The following is an 18,126-nucleotide window of genomic DNA, read 5'->3' on the forward strand; positions in this document are numbered from 1 at the left end:
CAGAATGCAATGCGGACCATGCAGTTCACAGAGGAGAATATCTGGGAGATCCTTCGCCTCCTGGCGGGAATTCTTCATGCCGGGAATATCGAGTTTATGACGGCCGGAGGAGCTCAGGTCTCTTCCAAAACAGGTTAATGTCTCTCCTCTTTTCTCTCCTTCCTCTCCTCCCCCCTTTTTCCTTGAGGTACGACCTATGATATGCTACTTTCCTTGAGATTCTCCCTATCCCTGTCCTAATTCTGGGATGTCCAAGTTTTAAGAACTGCACTGAGATTAGCTCTCCCCTATGCCTTAGCGCTAAGGTAACCTTAACCTTTTGCCTCAGCTAAACAATAATATTCTGCCTAGTGCCCACAAAGCTTTGAAATGTGATATGTAATGAACACACTCGTATATCAACCTTAACTGTCATAACAAGATTAGTGTTTAGAAATAACCTTGATTTAATCACATTATGAATAAATGCATCTAGAGCAGTGGTCACCAACCTTTTCTGAGTCAAGATACTTTCACAGTCAAATATGATCTACCACTTAGATTATAAAAATAAAAAAAACATGATTTAAAAAATATAACATTAACCCAATAAAAACAGTTGTGTAGGAATGAGGTTTGTGCAGTGAGCCTAATACATTATCACAGCATATTGGATATATGCCTGGCCTGCCAATGTTGTTCTTCTCAGAACATATTAGATTTCAAATCTCCAGCTTAGAATTTGTTTTTAATCAGTTGGTGTAGCATTTGCAAGGCACAACTGAGCATAAGTTGAAATAATTCATACATAATTTGCTTTTTTATTTTACTGGACTGATGGTACCTGAATCTGATGGTCATGGTGCTATCAAGACAACTGGGAACTCGGAAAAGACAAGGTCAAATCATGATGTCAGTGATCTTCAGGTAGGAAAGTCAGAGCTCTAGAAAGATGCCTGAGTTTCCGACTTGGAATTACGAGTTGCATGACCGTTCAAAACTATTTTTCCCAGTCAGATCTAGTTTTTTTCCCAGAGTTCCCAGTTGTTTTGAACATGGCGTTAGTCTCAGTGGAGGGAGGGGGGGGGGGGCAACAGCAGAGGGTCCACCATCTGCTGCTGCTTTGATTATCCGGTGAGCACGGTTTAACGCCAACAGCGCAATAGACACACACACGCAAAAAAAGGAGTGCAAGCCTTGAGCATGGGCTTTTCTACAGAAATGTTTGGGGATCGACTAGGAATGCCTTGAAGATCAACCAGGTTATTGACCACTGATCTAGAGGGGCATAGAATGACATAAAATCACATTTTATTGGTCACATACACATGGTTAGCAGATGTTATTGCGAGTGTAGCAAAATGCTTGATGACAGCACAGCAAAGGATATCTATTGTACAGTACTTATTACACCCCCACATCCCTTTTCTAAAATACCACTGTCTGTGTGTCTGTAGCACTGGGCAGGACAGCAGACCTCCTGGGCCTGAACTCAGAACATCTGGCCGAGGTGCTGACCCACAAGTCCTTGATCCTACGGGGTGAGGAGATCTGCACGCCGCTCACCGTTGAACAGGTAACCTAACCATGATGACAGAGGGCACCAGTTGACCCCATTGTTTAACTTCTTATGGTATAGGGGACGCTTGCGTCCCACTTGGCCAAAGGCCAGGGAAAATGCAGCTCGGCAAATTCAAATAAATCACACATGTGAAATACTAAATTAAAGCTACACTCGTTGTGAATCCAGCCAACATGTCAGATTTTAAAAAGGCTTTTCGGCGAAAGCATAAGAAGCTATTATCTTATGATAGCACAACAGGTAGCATATTTCAACCCTGCAGGCGCTACACAAAACGCAGAAATAAAATATAAAACATGCCTTACCTTTGACAAGCTTTTTTTGTTGGCACTCCAATATGTCCCATAAACATCACAATTGGTTCTTTTGTTCGATTAATTCCGTCCATATATATCCAAAATGTCCATTTATTTGGCGCGTCTGATACAGAAAAAAACTGCTTCCAAATTGCGCAACGTCACTACAAAATATTTTAAACGTTGCCTGTAAACTTTGCCAAAGCATTTCAAACTACTTTTGTAATACAACTTTAGGTATTTTTAAACATTAATAATCGATCAAATTGAAGACAGGTTTATCTGTGTTCAATACAGGAAGACAACAAACCAAGCTACTTTAAGTCTTGCGCAACTCTCAACAGTGTTACGCAGTTCCTAGATGGACGGCCTTCTTCATTGAACAAAGGAATAACCTCAATCAAATTCCAAAGACTGGTGACATCCAGTGGAAGCGGTAGGAACTGAAAATTCCTAAGAAATATTGTTTCCCAATGAGAACTCACTGAACAGACAGAGACCTAAAAAAACAAAACAATTCTGAATGGTTAGTCCTCATGCTTTTGCCTGCTACATAAGTTATGTTATACTCACAGACATGATTCAAACAGTTTTAGAAACTTCAGAGTGTTTTCTATCCTATACTAATAATATGCATATCTTATATTCTTGGCATGAGTAGCAGGAAGTTGAAATTGGACACGCTATTTATCCAAAAGTGAAAATGCTGCCCCCTAAACCTTAAGAAGTTAACATCAGGAAGTGGCTTCACTCCTTTGCGACACTAATCCCTCGACATACAAATATTTTGACCCCATGGTCAACACCTGACATTAGGGCAGATAGATAGGCCAGGGGCATGAGTTATGCCATAGGGAAACATTTAGGGCTGGTGTTTCATAGTCAATGGCGCCTGCCCAACTGTGAGGCTAGCCACCAACTTTGTGAAAAAAATACTTTGGTTTCAAAGTCAATGGTGGCTTATCTCTACCTCGTTTACATAGGTCCTGCTAGACAAAACAAAGCATTCATTGTCTCTTACAGTTATGTGTGACCGCCATTGTTGTTGTCAGCTTTTGAAGGCTGGGTGTGTATTGGACACTGACCCTGAACCATTTCCCCTTGCATGACCTGGGTTGTGTTGACTAAGCACTAAACTTAACATTTTAAACCATTTCCAAAAGAAACCATAACATACAGTTTAGTCCCTCACTGTTTCACCTAGTTGTCTTGCATTTGGTGCCTAATGAACCCCACCCCTATCATGTGTCTGATTTAATCTCTAAAGCTAGGAGTGTAGCTGGCCAGGCTAATCACATTTGACGCTGATTCAGCAGATATGGTCAGCAGATAAACAGGAGACACAACTAGTGTCAGACTGGATTATCACAGATGACGTTGCCACGAGCAGCACCGCAGATATTGAGATTAGCGAGATGCAAGACTTGGCACTCACACAGTCACACACACAGTATCTGCGCATTTGCACGGGTTCGCTGTTGGGTGCCCTGGCCTGTGCACATGCCAGGGCATGTGGATTGTGTATGAGCTGTGTATGTGACTGTGTGAGAGTGAGGTCTTATATCTCTCTCACCTCAATATTTGCAGTGCTGCTTGTGGCAGTGTCATTTCTCTGAGTTTACCTTTATGGTCAGGCGGGCGATGGTCTACTTGTGATAACCGGCTCAAGTGTCTCCTGTTCATCTGCTGACCATGTCAAAGCCTCACACTTCAACGCTCTTAGCGGAAATGCTGTTTATTTTCTGCATCTGCATCTGTCATATTGCTGAGTCTATCTTTAATAACTTGGCTTATGTAGGAGATCATATGTAGACTATTTAAACTAGCTTTTATAAATCATTTATGCCTCTGGGGGTGCTCTGTCTAAATGGACAGAAAATGTTTCCAGAAATGACTACATTGGACAGAAAGGAGCACAACTCCCTATCCGAAGTGCAGGTATTTTGCAATCAGAAAAAGCAGAAGCAGATTGTGGAAGTCACCTTTAAAAGCATATTGCAAAGCACAAGTTACTTATCTGCGTGTGTTTGAATCCCAGCCACGGTATGAATGAATTCATGGTTACACCAAGGGATAGTAAGTTTAAAGGTCATCCAGAGTCATTTAGATTCCTATTTTACTTGAACGAGAACAGGGCAGCTTCCTTTTTTGTAAAACTGTGTCATTTCCTTTTTCCCAGGCGGTGGATTCCAGGGACTCCATGGCGATGGCACTTTATTCCCAGTGTTTCACCTGGATTATCCGGAAACTCAACAACCGTATCCGAGGGAAAGAGGACTTCAAATCCATTGGCATCCTAGACATATTTGGATTTGAGAATTTCGAGGTTGGTTGGAAAAAAACTATTTTGGTGGTTCAAGGTGTAATGTCTGAATAACTTGCCTTTTTGATACATTTCCTAAATTATCATGTCTTATATTTCTTCTTTTTTTGTGTGAGCAACATATCTTAGTCAGGAAACTCACTGATTACAAGCAATGATGTACGTTCATCTTAATGTTGATTTCTCATATTGGCTGTCACCATCAGTAATGAATAAAATGTCCTCCAGCAAATCCAGCCAAACTACTTCAAATCAACTATCAGTCATCCATGAGACAGTTCACCCTCAAGGGCAACAGGTGTTTATCATGACCTAGATAACTCTCAAACTTAAGTAGTAGATTTGCACATTCATTATGATGTCTATGATCTTAGTGTTCCCTATAGGAGGCCCTGCATTTACAAAATATCCTAGAGAAGGAGGGCTGACATAAATTCAGTTTTGCCTTTTAAATTATAATGCATGATAGGGGGGACTGATCCTAGATCAGCACTCTTACTCTGAGTTGCTTTGTGAATACAGGTACAGATTTACAAACAAATTAATTAGAGATGGTGGAAGGAAACTGCAGGTAGCCTAGCGGTTAGAGTGTTGGGCCAGTAACTGAAAGGTTGCTAGTCCAAATCCCTGAGCTGATAATGTGAAAATCTCTCGATTTGCCCTTGAGCAAGCGACTTAACCCTAATTGCTCCAGGGTCGCCGTTGATTAAGGCAGACCTGGCCGTGATGCCACTCTCAGGGGGAGTTGGGGTATGCAAAAAACACATTTTGTTACGTGTGAAATAGGACAAATGTACAGTGGGGCAAAAAAGTATTTAGTCAGCCACCGATTGTGCAAGTTCTCCCACTTAAAAAGATGAGAGAGGCCTGTAATTTTCATCATAGGTACACTTCAACTATGACAGACAAAATGGGAAAATGGGATTTTTAATGGATTTATTTGCAAATTATGGTGGAAAATAAGTATTTGGTCACCTACAAACAAGCAGGGACTGAAATCCTGCAGTGCCAGACGTGTCCCCCTGCTTAAGCCAGTACATGTCCAGGCCCGTCTGAAGTTTGCTAGAGAGCATTTGGATGATCCAGAAGAAGATTGGGAGAATGTCATATGGTCAGATGAAACCAAAATATAACTTTTTGGTAAAAACTCAACTCGTCGTGTTTGGAGGACAAAGAATGCTGAGTTGCATCCAAAGAACACCATACCTACTGTGAAGCATGGGGGTGGAAACATCATGCTTTGGGGCTGTTTTTCTGCAAAGGGACCAGGACGACTGATCCGTGTAAAGGAAAGAATGAATGGGGCCATGTATTGTGAGATTTTGAGTGAAAACCTCCTTCCATCAGCAAGGGCATTGAAGATGAAACGTGGCTGTGTCTTTCAGCATGACAATAATCCCAAACACACCACCCGGGCAACGAAGGAGTGGCTTCGTAAGAAGCATTTCAAGGTCCTGGAGTGGCCTAGCCAGTCTACCCCATAGAAAATCTTTGGAGGGAGTTGAAAGTCTGTGTTGCCCAGCAACAGCCCCAAAACATCACTGCTCTAGAGGAGATCTGCATGGAGGAATGGGCCAAAATACCAGCAACAGTGTGTGACAACCTTGTGAAGACTTACAGAAAATGTTTGACCTCTGTCATTGCCAACAAAGGGTATATAACAAAGTATTGAAATAAACTTTTGTTATTGACCAAATACTTATTTTCCACCATAATTTGCAAATAAATTCATTAAAAATCCTACAATGTGATTTTCTTTTTTTTTCTCTCATTTTGTCTGTCATAGTTGAAGTGTACCTATGATGAAATTTACAGGCCTCTCTCATATTTTTAAGTGGGAGAACTTGCACAATTGGTGGCTGACAATACTTTTTTGCCCCACTGTAAGCATCCACCAAGTTATTATAATAATACTTGTAAGTAAAGCGAAATTGTAGAGTTTCATGTTGTAACTGACTATTCTTACAACAAAAATCATCAGGAGCAAACCATTACAAAAAAAAATTGTAGTATGTGAGTCTTACATGGGTCTCTCTCTCTGACAGGTCAACCGCTTTGAGCAGTTCAACATTAACTATGCAAACGAGAAACTTCAGGAATACTTTAACAAGCACATCTTCTCGCTGGAGCAACTTGAATACAACAAGTGGGTAGACCTCAAACATGAACTTTCACATTAAATTTAGGCTGTAACACTATCATTTTTATAAATATGTATTCTATTTACAGTTTATCAGAATGTATAACATGTATGCTAATTTATAAAGCATTTATAAGCATGTGTAAAAATAAGAGCTTATTCATGAAGGTTATTATAAAGTGTTACAGGTTAACTTCAATTTGATTGGCTTATCTTTTAGTTTTTCTTGCTCCATCAGGGAAGGGCTTGTATGGGAGGACATCAACTGGATGGACAACGGGGAATGTTTGGATCTGATTGAGAAGGTATGTCTTTTTCATTCCCACTTGAATGGGATTTTTCTCACGTTGACACTGCTAGAATTTACACTTGTGAAGCAGGTTTCATATTATGGTGATGCCTGCCACAAGGTTGGGCACAGGAGCATTGTCAAATGTAAATCTTTTCAACTTTGACTGTAGCAGCCTGATGTACGCCACTTGTAGGCGTAACTGCAACCCTTAGGAACTGTAGTTCCCTTCAATTGGGAACCAACGGCTAGCTCAGTGCAATGCCATTCTAGCCGTTATAATGTGAATTCCCTTTGACCTGGCGACAACGTTACCCAGACAAATGCTGAGTGGTCTTGATCTACCAGAAATAATAATTTCTATATATAAAAATACACTTATTTCTATAGATAGAAATACGTTGTAAATCTATTGATTAGAGTTGTCAGGAAAACAATATACTGTCTCGGACTGGTTATGAAAACATCTGTCTATTTTCTTCACAGAAACTTGGTCTCCTTGCACTGATGAACGAGGAGAGTCATTTTCCCAAAGCCACTGACGGCACTCTACTGGAGAAGCTCCACAGCCAGCACTCGGTGAGTCAAGTCCCATTGTTATATGAAGTCACCAGTCGATAGCTTTAGTGGGCCTGTTGAAATACTTGAGAGAGGCATTCTTATACCCTCACGTCGGTCTGTCCACCCATCCATCCATCTATCCATCCATCTATCCATCCTTATATCCTCCCTTCTTTCTTTCCATCCGTAAGGTGATCACTGATCTGATCAAGTTGGATTGGTGGAAACAATCCCTGATCTATGATTACTTGGAGGAAGGAAGGATTCATCTCTAAACTATTCATACAGCTTTGTATATATATATTGAAGACCCCCATGTCGCTTTTCCTCAGTGATTTGAAAGGATTGTAGGTGACAGCAATGTGGCAGAAGCTACTGTAACCCTAGATGGAGTTTTCCAAAACTGCAAAATCATACGACATACTTTAAGAGAGGCTGGCTACTTTTTTATGGAAAGTCAAACAGTGGATATGTTAGCTAATTTTGGGGCTAGCTGCCTCCTCTACATTCATAGCATTGGCACCCAGTGCTATTACAGCTTGGTTTGATTTACGCTCTGATCTCACCAGTGGGTGTAAAGAAACACTGAGTAGAATTTTGATTTGGAATAAATATCCCAATAAATATTTGCGCTGCAAAATGTATAGGAGATTTCTTAAATTGATTTATTGGATTATGAAAGAGTTACAGGGTATATTGGATATAATCAGGGTTGGGTAGGTTACTTTCAAAATGTAATCTGTTACAGTTTCTAGTGTCCAAAATTGTAATCAGCAATTTAACTTTTGGATTACCCAAACTCAGTAGCGTAATCTGATTACATTCAGTTACTTTTAGATTACTTTCCCCTTAAGAGGCATTAGCAGAAGACAAAAATGTATGTTACCAATTTATTGCAGGATAAATCAATGTTAAAGTTTACATAGCTGGCTATATATGTTACATTTTACTTTATGGGTTGGTTATGTAGGCTTCTTCTAACCAATCGCTTTCTACTACATATAATAACAATAAGATTAAAGTCTATCAGAATTCCAGTCAATCCAATAAATGTTATACCCCTTGATCTTCAAGAATAGGACTTTGAAATATGGAAGTATAGATTAGCCTAATTGTTTTACCTGAGCATCACCCCAAAACGAAGGACTTATTAGCCTGCCCTACTCTGTTTACGATTTGTTGTCATGGAGGACTGATTGGGCTCATTGCTTAGAGTTGAAAAAGAAATGCTGCACTCATGGAATGGCATGCTTTGAGCACTACTGAAAAGTGGTATTTACGTGTGAAAATGAATGCCATATTCTGCATTAGCTATAGGCATATTGTTTACCTTTTTGTTGGTGACACTTTGATATCTTGATAATATGCAGCTGTTTAAAGGGCTAATCCACAGATGAAACAATAACAAAATCGTCGCCCCGCCTCTGTTTTGGTAAAAAGCTGAGGGATGGGCCGGGAGAAATGTAACCACTCTCAGACGAATAGACAGAGCTATGGATGCAAGGAACGACCATCCATGATATCAACATTATTGTTTTAACAATGTTATGAGGCTATACAGTGTTTGTTGTCATCCTTACCTCCAAGCGCTTTTTCAAGTTGGATAATCTTTGGATGCCGACAGCAGTCGCACCATTGGAAGACATACACAGTGGCAATAAAAAGTATGTGAAGCCATTTGATCTGATCTTCATCTTAGTCAAAACAATAGACAAACTGTGTGCTTAAACTAATAACACACAAAATATTGTATTTGTCTTGTCTATATTGAATACATCGTTTAAAAATTCACAGTGGAAAAAGTATGTGAACCCCTAGGCTAATGACCTGTCCAAAAGCTAATTGGAGTCAGGAGTCAGCTAACCTGGAGTCCAATCAATGAGACAAGATCGGAGATGTTGGTTAGAGCTGCCCTGAACTATAAAAATCACTCACAAAATTTGAGTTTGTTATTCACAAGAAGCATTGCCTGATGTGAACCATGCCACGACCAAAAGAGATCTGAGAAGACCTAAGATTAAGAATTGTTGACTTGCATAAAGCTGGAAAAGGTTACAAAAGTATCTCTAAAGGCCTTGATGTTCATCAGTTCACAATAAGACAAAATGTCTATGAATGGAGAAAGTTCAGCACTGTTGCTACTCTCTAGGAGTGGCCATCTTGCAAAGATGACTGCAAGAGCACAGTGCAGAATGCTGAATGAGGTTAAGAAGAATCCTAGAGTGTCAGCTAAAGACATGCAGAAATCTCTGGAACATGCTAACATCTCTGTTGACGATTTTACGATACTTAAAACACAAAACAAGAATGGTGTTCATGGGAGGACACCACGGAAGAAGCCACTGCTGTCCAAAAAATAATTGCTGCACGTCTGAACAACGCAAAAGAGCACCTGGATGTTCCACAGCGCTACTGGCAAAATATTCAGTGGACAGATTAAACCAAATTTGAGTTGTTTGGAAGGAACACACAACACTATGTGTGGAGAAAAAAAGGCACAGCACACCAACATCAAAACCTCATCCCAACTGTAAAGTATGGTGGAGGGAGCATCATGGTTTGGGACTGCCTCAGGGCCTGGACAGTTTGCTATCATCGACAGGAAAATGAATTCCAAAGTTTATCAAGACATTTTGCAGGAGAATGGTAGGCTATCTGTCCGCCAATTGAAGCTCAACAGAAGTTGGGTGTTGCAACAAGCCAACAACAGAATGGCTTGAACGAAAGAAAATACGCCTTCTGGAGTGGCCCAGTCAGAGTCCGGACCTCAACCCGGTTTAAAATGCTGTGGCGTGACCTCGAGAGTGGTTCACACCAGACATCCTAAGAATATTGCTAAACTGAATCAGTTTTGTAAAGATAGTCTAAAATTCCTCCTGACCTTTGTGAAGGTCTGATATGCAACTACAGAAAACATTTGGTTGAGTTTATTTCTGCCAAAGGAGGGTCAACCAGTTATTAAATCCAAGAGTTCACATACTTTTCCTACCCTAGATAGACTGTGTATGTTTACATGGTGTGTTCAATAAAGACATTAAACATATAATTGTTTGTGTGTTATTAGTTTAAGCAGACTGTTTGTCTATTGTTGTGACTTAGATGAAGGTCAGATCAAATTTTATGACCAATTTATCCAGAAATCCAGGTAATTCCAAAGGACCTTGGATTGTAGCCTACAAAAGCCTTTTCCCACGATCGATCAAACACATTTGGTGTGTCATCATAGTGGTCTCTGACTTGTGGTCAGGCTCGCTCAGGTGGAACAAACTTAAACTTGTGCCTTTTTTCAATGCTGATGTGAATGTCATTGAGAACAGAGAAGTGTGAAAGATTTTTTTTCGCAAACGTCCTTTCTGAATTTAAAAGTAATCTGATATCTGTAATCTGATTACAATATTTTTGCTGGTAACGTAACAGATTACAGTTACCGCTTTTTTTGCAATGTAACAGATTACTGTTACTCCCCAACCCTGGATATAATGAATGAGTTTTATGATATTTTGAGATATCCAGAATGCTTAAAGGATTTTGAAAGGGTACATTTTTGGCATAATAGCTTCAGTTTCTTGTCCTGAAATGGAATAATAATATATAATAATATTGCTTATTTAGATTTCATTGATTCAACTACCTTTTCATCCCACTTACTGTACGTAACAATATAGCTAATATAGTATATAGGCGTGCAGATCTCTTAGACTTTGTTTCTGAGTCTGAAATTATGATAAAGAAAAATATGGGAATTCATTCAATTCTTGTCTATTTCATTGATCCTTCATTGTAGGAGATGTTATCCACACAATTGTCATATTCTAAATAATGTTGGCTCAATTGCATGGTGTGGCTAATAGCATTATGTGGTGAATAGCCGATAATGCTAACGCAAATCTTTTCTCATGTTACAGAAAAACCAATTTTATGTGAAACCACGCGTTGCTGTGCACAACTTTGGAGTGAGACACTATGCAGGCGAGGTAAGAGTTGTTCCTGTCTGTAACACTTTAGTTAAAACCGCAGGTATAATGCAATATGATGCCTGTACAATGCATTTTAAGACTTGTCAGGAGCTTATCGTCATCTCATAAGGATCCTCGCTAAATACAGTGCGTTTTGAGTTTCAATTCGGACACATAGAGAAACATACCATCTTATTAGCCCCAGGATAGGACTACAGGCTAATACCATGTTATATAGCATCATACCTTTAGCTTTAAAGTGTTACCATGACACAGGAGCACGTTAGACACAACAGGACAGCATTTGCAAAGCAGACAGCAGCTCTGGCAAGCAACACGTACTGTAGTTAGTAGACAAATGTGTGTGCTATTGAATGTTGCATTCGTCTCACCGTTATTTGCTGCCCTCTGGTGGTGTATTTTTATTTATTAAGGATCCCCATTAGCTGCTCACAAGGCAGCAGGTCCTCTTCCTGGGGTCCAGCTAGGGTTGCACATTTTGGGGAATATTCAGAAGTGGAAACTTTCCATGGGAATATATGGGAATTAACGGGAATATATGCAAATTAATTTTAATACCATTTAAATGTTGATGTTTTTTGCATTGGATATATTTACCATATCATATGGAGTGTCACAGCCGTTGAAAGAAGTAGACCAAAGCGCGTCGTGGTGAGCGTACATATTCCTTTTTATTAGGATGATGGTGACGCCGACAAAAACAATAAACAATACAAAAACAACCGTGACGCACGCTTCAGGGCTATGTGCCACAAACAAAGTTAACTACACACAATCACAGGTGGGAAAAAGGGCTGCCTAAGTATGGTTCCCAATCAGAGACAACGATAGACAGCTGTCCCTGATTGAGAACCATACCCGGCCAAAACAATGAAATACAAAACATAGAAAATAGAATATAGAATGCCCACCCCACATCAAACCCTGACCTAACCAAATAGAGAAATAAAACGGCTCTCTAAGGTCAGGCGTGACATGGAGACAGAAACAGAAACCTTTTACCTTATCATAAGTAGACATAATTGCAATGATTAAATCCTTGCTATATAATGGTTTTTAAACAATTTAGATACGAATTTAACTGTAATTAAATGAGTTGACTCTTCACATTGGATGATTTCACTGAACAACAAAAGAAAGGGAATATTGAATGATTCTTCTGTAAAATGAGTCTCGAAACTACAGCTTTGGTTGTCTTCCTGTCAGGCTTCCATGTCTTCTTCTCCCTGGACCTCCTCAATGTCCACTTCTTGAACGTCAGACTCTGAGGCCTCATCTTCACTGTCAATTTCCAACCTTGTTGAGGGTAGCTCATTGTCAGGCTCAAAAAGCCTCAAATTTGCCCAGATGGCGACCTATTTTTCAACCCTTGTATTGGTCAGCCTGTTGTGTGCTTTGGTGTGTGTGTTTCCAAACAAGGACCAGTTGCGCTCTGAGGCAGCTGATGTTGGTGGGAATTGGAGGATGATGGAGGCAACAGGGGAAAGAGCCTCAGATCCACAAAGTCCTTTCCACCAGGTGGCTGATGAGATATGTTGGCACGACTGCCATATTTCATCTCCATCCCAAAGCCCTTGCTTGGAAGTGTACTTCGCCAGACTGCCAAGAACCTTGCCCTCATTCAGGCCAAAGTGGTGAGACACGGTAGTTATGACACCATAGGCCTTGTTGATCTCTGCACCAGACAGGATGCTCTTGCCAGCATATTTGGGGTCCAACATGTACGGTGCGGTGTGTATGGGCTTCAGGCAGAAGTCTTCACGCTTTTTGATTTATTTCAGAACTGCAGTTTCCTCTGCTTGGAGCAACAGTGAAGTGGGCAGGGCAGTACGGATTTCTTCTCTTACATCTGCAAGCAGAGTCTGAACATCAGATAGGATGGCATGGTCTCCCTCAATCCGTGCAATGGCTACTGCTATAGGTTTCAGGAATTTCAGGCTGCTTACCACTCTCTCCCAAAATATATCATCCAGGAGGATCCTCTTGATGGGGCTGTCCATATCATCAGACTGTGATATGGCCATTTCTTGGAGAGACTCTTTCCCCTCCAGAAGACTGTCAAACATGATAACAACACCACCCCAACGGGTGTTGTTGGGCAGCTTCAATGTGGTGCTCTTATTCTTCTCACTTTGCTTGGTGAGGTAGATTGCTCCTATATCTTGGTGACCCTTCACATACCTAACCATCTCCTTGGTTCTCTTGTAGAGTGTATCCATTGTTTTCAGTGCAATGATGTCCTTGAGGAGAAGATTAAATGCATGAGCAGCACAGCCAATGGGTGTGATGTGAGGGTAGGACTCCTCCACTTTAGACCAAGCAGCCTTCATGTTCGCCACATTGTCTGTCACCAGTGCAAATACCTTCTCTGGTCCAAGGTCATTGATGACTGCCTTCAGCTCATCTGCAATGTAGAGACTGGTGTGTCTGTTGTCCCTTGTGTCTGTGCTCTTGTAGAATACTGGCTGAGTGGTGGAGATGATGTAGTTAATTATTCCTTGCCCACAAACATTTGACCACCTATCAGAGATGATTGCAATACAGTCTGCTTTCTCTATGATTTACTTGACCTTCACTTGAACTCTGTTGAACTCTGCATCCAGCAAATATGTAGATAAAGCATGTCTGGTTGGAGGGGTGTAGGCTGGGAGATGAACATTCAGAAATCTCTTCCAATACACATTGCCTGTGAGGATCAGAGATGAACCAGCTGCATACACAGCTCGAGCAAGACATTCATCAGCATTTCTGTGACTACGTTCCTCCATTGAGTCAAACGTCTGATTCCAGGAGGACCATGAGCTGTTGCTATCGATAAGGTGTCTGATTAATCATTTTCACCTCGAGTAGAAGTAGAGGGACTTTTGTCAAAGGTTGCTTATGAGCGCTGAGGGAACTTTATGTACTTGGCCAGATGATTCTGCATCTTTATTTCATTCTTCACATATGATTTGGCACAGTATTTTCAAATGTACACAGCTTTTCCTTCTACATTATCTGCAGTGAAATGTCTCCACACATCAGATAGTGCCCGTGGCATTTTCCTGTAAAGATTAGAATGTTTTATTTTTTTAACCCCAAAAACTCCATGTACAGATAAATAGTTAAGCAGTTAGATTAAACAACTCCTTTGTAAGATAAAATGTTTTAAAATTAAACATGTATGGAAATAGGTGAATTAACACTCAGTTAGCAGGCTCAAGCAAGCTAAAAACCTACATGGTAACAAAAACTAACAAGCAGAAATTGTTAACATGTTATAAATGATTTAAACACACTTTGTTTTAGGCTACTATTTACTAGTTAACACAACAACAAAAAAATATGTATGTTCTATAAAATATATTCACCCCACCCAGTATTGTAATCAAAATTTAACAGAAAGCATGTAGTCCTTGGCTCAGACAGTGTAGTAGTGTGGGCTCAATACCATCTCGTTAGTGTGCAAGATCTTGAGAATCAGCTGTACATGTGATGGAAGAATGCACTGTGCATGCAGAGGGTTGCAAATCCATTGAATTGGGGATAGTTTAACCAAAATATGCCACAAGACCTAGAATTGCCTTATGTGAATCACAGAAAAAAAGGTTCACTGTTGTCAGCTAACTTTTTAGATTAATTTAAGCAAAATTCCCTAAATTCCCGGGCTTAACTTCCCATGGAAAGTTACCGACCCTTTGCAACCCTAGGTCCAGCAACATTAAGTCAGTTGTATACAATTGAAAATATGACATTACATATTTAATAACACTTATCATAACAAATAAGTGTGTGCAGAGTGTGTGTCCTATATTTTTTTTTTAGCAAGTAAAGGGGGCTTTTCTGTTTTTGGGTAGTGGACTGACTTTTGCTTCCCTCCACACACTTTCTTGTAGGTTTAGATTGAAGATATGGCAAAGTGGCAATATCGTCCTCTATTTTCCTCAGTAATTTTCCATCCAAGTTGTCAGACCCCGGTGGCTTGTCATTGTTGATAGTCAACAATAATTAATCAAAATTGGAATGCATTTCTTTCATAATAATTTGGTCATTTATACTTGGATGTGTAGTGTCTGCATTTTTTTGCTTGCATGTCACGGCTAAGTTTGCTAATGTTGCCGACGAACAAAATCATTAAAGTAGTTGGTGTGCTCTAGGTGGTGTATGACGTGAGGGGCATTCTGGAGAAGAATCGAGACACTTTCAGGGATGACATCCTCAACCTGCTTAGAGAGAGCAGGTAAGCGGCAATTCTATAATGTTCAATCTCGAATTGCGCCCTATTCCCTATGCAGTGCAGACATTTTGACCATAGCCTAAAAGTAGTACTCTATATATGAAATAGGGTGCTATTTGAGATGAAACCATCTGTAAGTGAACAATTCATACATTCTGCACTACTGTTTTGAATTAATTGAATAGGGGTTTTATTTATAATTGAGGGTCATGCAGAGCTGGGTAAAGTTGGTTATTCAAACGTGCACATTGTAACACTTATTCTGTGTGTGTGCGTGTGTGCGCGCGTGTGTGCATGTGCATCAGGTTGGACTTTGTGTACGACCTCTTTGAGCACGTCTCGAGCCGTAACAAGCAGGACACCCTCAAATGCAGCTCCAAGCACAGGAGACCCACTGTCAGTTCCCAGTTTAAGGTCAGTGACGATAATTGTCTTACATTTATCTGCACTAACCAGTCGAGGGACTGTACACAGTACCAGTCAAAAGTTTGGACACACCTACTCATTCAAGGGTTTTTCTTTATTTTTTTACTATTTTCTACATTGTAGAATAATAGTGAAGATGTCAGAACTATGAAATAACATATATGGAATCATGTAGTAACCAAAAAAGTGGGATCTTTTATTTCAGCGCATGAAAAATGGGACCAACACTTTGCGTTTATATTTTTGTTCTGTACATAATGCAGTGACCATTTAATTGACCCTTGTCCCTTGTTTGTATTTGCCTTTATATCATGAACATGGAAAGTGCATAATAATCAGCAGCCCTAACAATACTGAAGTGTAACAGTGTCAGAGTTAGCTAACATTTAATATATTTTTTACCCAGAATTCCTTGCACTCACTGATGGCCAACCTCAGTACTTCGAACCCCTTTTTTGTGCGATGCATCAAGCCGAACACTCACAAGGTAAGCTCCTACATATATAAACTTTACGTTATACTCCTCTTCCTTGAATACAATCTTTTAACATAGGGCAAGGCCATCAATGAATAAAGGAAAAATCCATATTTTTTTAACGTGTGGGAATCCAATCATTGACTGTGTCTAAAAAGGCAACACTCCTCTTCCCTGACCACACACACACTAACACACTATAGCAATAAAATGGGAGTTCGGCCCTTTGCTGCCCTATGATCTCTAGGGAATTTGCAAGGCTTGGTTAATGTACACACATGAAATACAGCCTGAGCCCAGAATGAGGAGTCAAACTGAGTCGGTGGCCCCTGTCAAAGATTAAAACATGTTCAGCATGATACGGAAGGAAAGGAGGAAAGGAAAGAAGGAGGCAGTGGAAACAAATGGTTCAGCTGGTCTACATGTTCTCCCTAACCCTTTATAGATCTATAAGGTTTAAGCAATATGGAAGTCCCACCAATACTTACCCACACATTACATATCTGCAAACATCAAAGGGCCAAGGACAAGGGGTACATTTGGACCGATTAGTTGTCAATTAGTCAACTGATCAATGAAGTACTTATTGGTTCTTTCATTAGTCCTGATACATTCATTGATACATTGTGTTGCTGCGGGGAGCAATTGACTGTGGCCCATTGTTTCAATGACAACTACATTCTCTATTTGTGACTGATTGTGAATTAACCAATGAACGAACAAACAAACAATGTAGTATATTGTATCGCTATAGTATACAATATTGTTATTATACTATATACAGTACCAGTCAAAAGTTTGGACACACGTACTCATTCAAAGGTTTTTTATTTTATTTTATTTTTTATTTTTTTTTACTGTTTTCTACATTGTATAATGATAGTGAAGACATCATAAGTATGAAATAACACATATGGAATCATGCAGTAACCAAAAAAGTGTTAAACAAATATTTAATATTTTAGATTCTTCAAAGTAGCCACCCTTTGCCTTGATGACAGCTTTTCACACTCTTGGCATTCTCTCAACCAGCTTCATGAGGAATGCTTTTCCAATAGTCTTGAAGGAGTTCCCACATATGCTGAACACTTATTGGCTGCTTTTCCTTCACTCTGCGTTCCAACTCATCCCAAACCATCTCAATTGGTTTGAGGTCGGTTGATTTTGGAGGCCAGGTCATTTGATGCAGCACTCCATCACTCTCCATGGTCAAATAGCCCTTACACAGCCTGGAGGTGTGTTTTGGGTCATTGTCCTGTTGAAAAACTAATGATAGTCCCACTAAGCGCAAACCAGATGGGATGGCATATCGCTGCAGAATGCTGTGACAGCCATGCTGCTTAAGTATGCCTTGAATTCTAAATATACCACCTACAGTGTCGCCAGCAAAGCACCCCCACACCATCACACCACCTCCTCCATACTTCACCGTGGGAACCACACATGTGGAGATCATCCGTTCACCTACTCTGCTTCTAACAAAGACACTGCAGTTGGAATCCAATCTCAAATTTGGACTCCAACGGTCTAATGTCCATTGCTCATGTTTCTTGGCCCAAGTCAATTCTCCTTATTGGTGTCCTTTAGTAATAGTTTATTTGCAGCAATTCTACCATGAAGTCCTGATTCACGCAGTTTCCTCTGAATAGTTGATTTTGAGATGTGTCTGTTACTTGAACTCTGTGAAGCATTTATTTGGGCAGCAATCTGAGGTGCAGTTAACTCTAATGAACTTATCCTCTGCAGCAGAGATAACTCTGGGTCTTCCTTTCCTGTGGCGGTCCTCATGAGAGCCAGTTTCATCATAGTGCTCAAGGGTTTTTGCGACAGCACTTGAAGAAACTTTCAAAGTTCTTGAAATG

The 18,126-nt window shown here is 40.2% G+C and overlaps 2 protein-coding genes across 2 annotated transcripts in view; both read left to right on the plus strand.

Annotated features, from left to right (window-relative positions):
* LOC139386658 (myosin X) overlaps positions 1 to 18,126 on the plus strand; it is a 261,409-nt gene that overhangs the window by 177,780 nt on the left and 65,503 nt on the right. The window contains exons 9-18 of the mRNA XM_071132429.1: positions 4 to 133; positions 1,437 to 1,555; positions 4,037 to 4,183; positions 6,226 to 6,326; positions 6,559 to 6,625; positions 7,096 to 7,188; positions 11,076 to 11,144; positions 15,284 to 15,366; positions 15,669 to 15,777; positions 16,196 to 16,276. Of these exons, the coding sequence (XP_070988530.1) occupies positions 4 to 133; positions 1,437 to 1,555; positions 4,037 to 4,183; positions 6,226 to 6,326; positions 6,559 to 6,625; positions 7,096 to 7,188; positions 11,076 to 11,144; positions 15,284 to 15,366; positions 15,669 to 15,777; positions 16,196 to 16,276 (999 nt within the window). The remainder of the gene's footprint in view (positions 1 to 3; positions 134 to 1,436; positions 1,556 to 4,036; positions 4,184 to 6,225; positions 6,327 to 6,558; positions 6,626 to 7,095; positions 7,189 to 11,075; positions 11,145 to 15,283; positions 15,367 to 15,668; positions 15,778 to 16,195; positions 16,277 to 18,126) is intronic.
* Positions 1 to 18,126, plus strand: part of LOC139386660 (RAN binding protein 9) — a 371,620-nt gene that overhangs the window by 56,441 nt on the left and 297,053 nt on the right. The gene's annotated exons all lie outside the window — the stretch shown is intronic.

This window comes from Oncorhynchus clarkii, chromosome 28, assembly GCF_045791955.1.
Source record: "Oncorhynchus clarkii lewisi isolate Uvic-CL-2024 chromosome 28, UVic_Ocla_1.0, whole genome shotgun sequence".
NCBI classification, from domain to species: domain Eukaryota; kingdom Metazoa; phylum Chordata; class Actinopteri; order Salmoniformes; family Salmonidae; genus Oncorhynchus; species Oncorhynchus clarkii.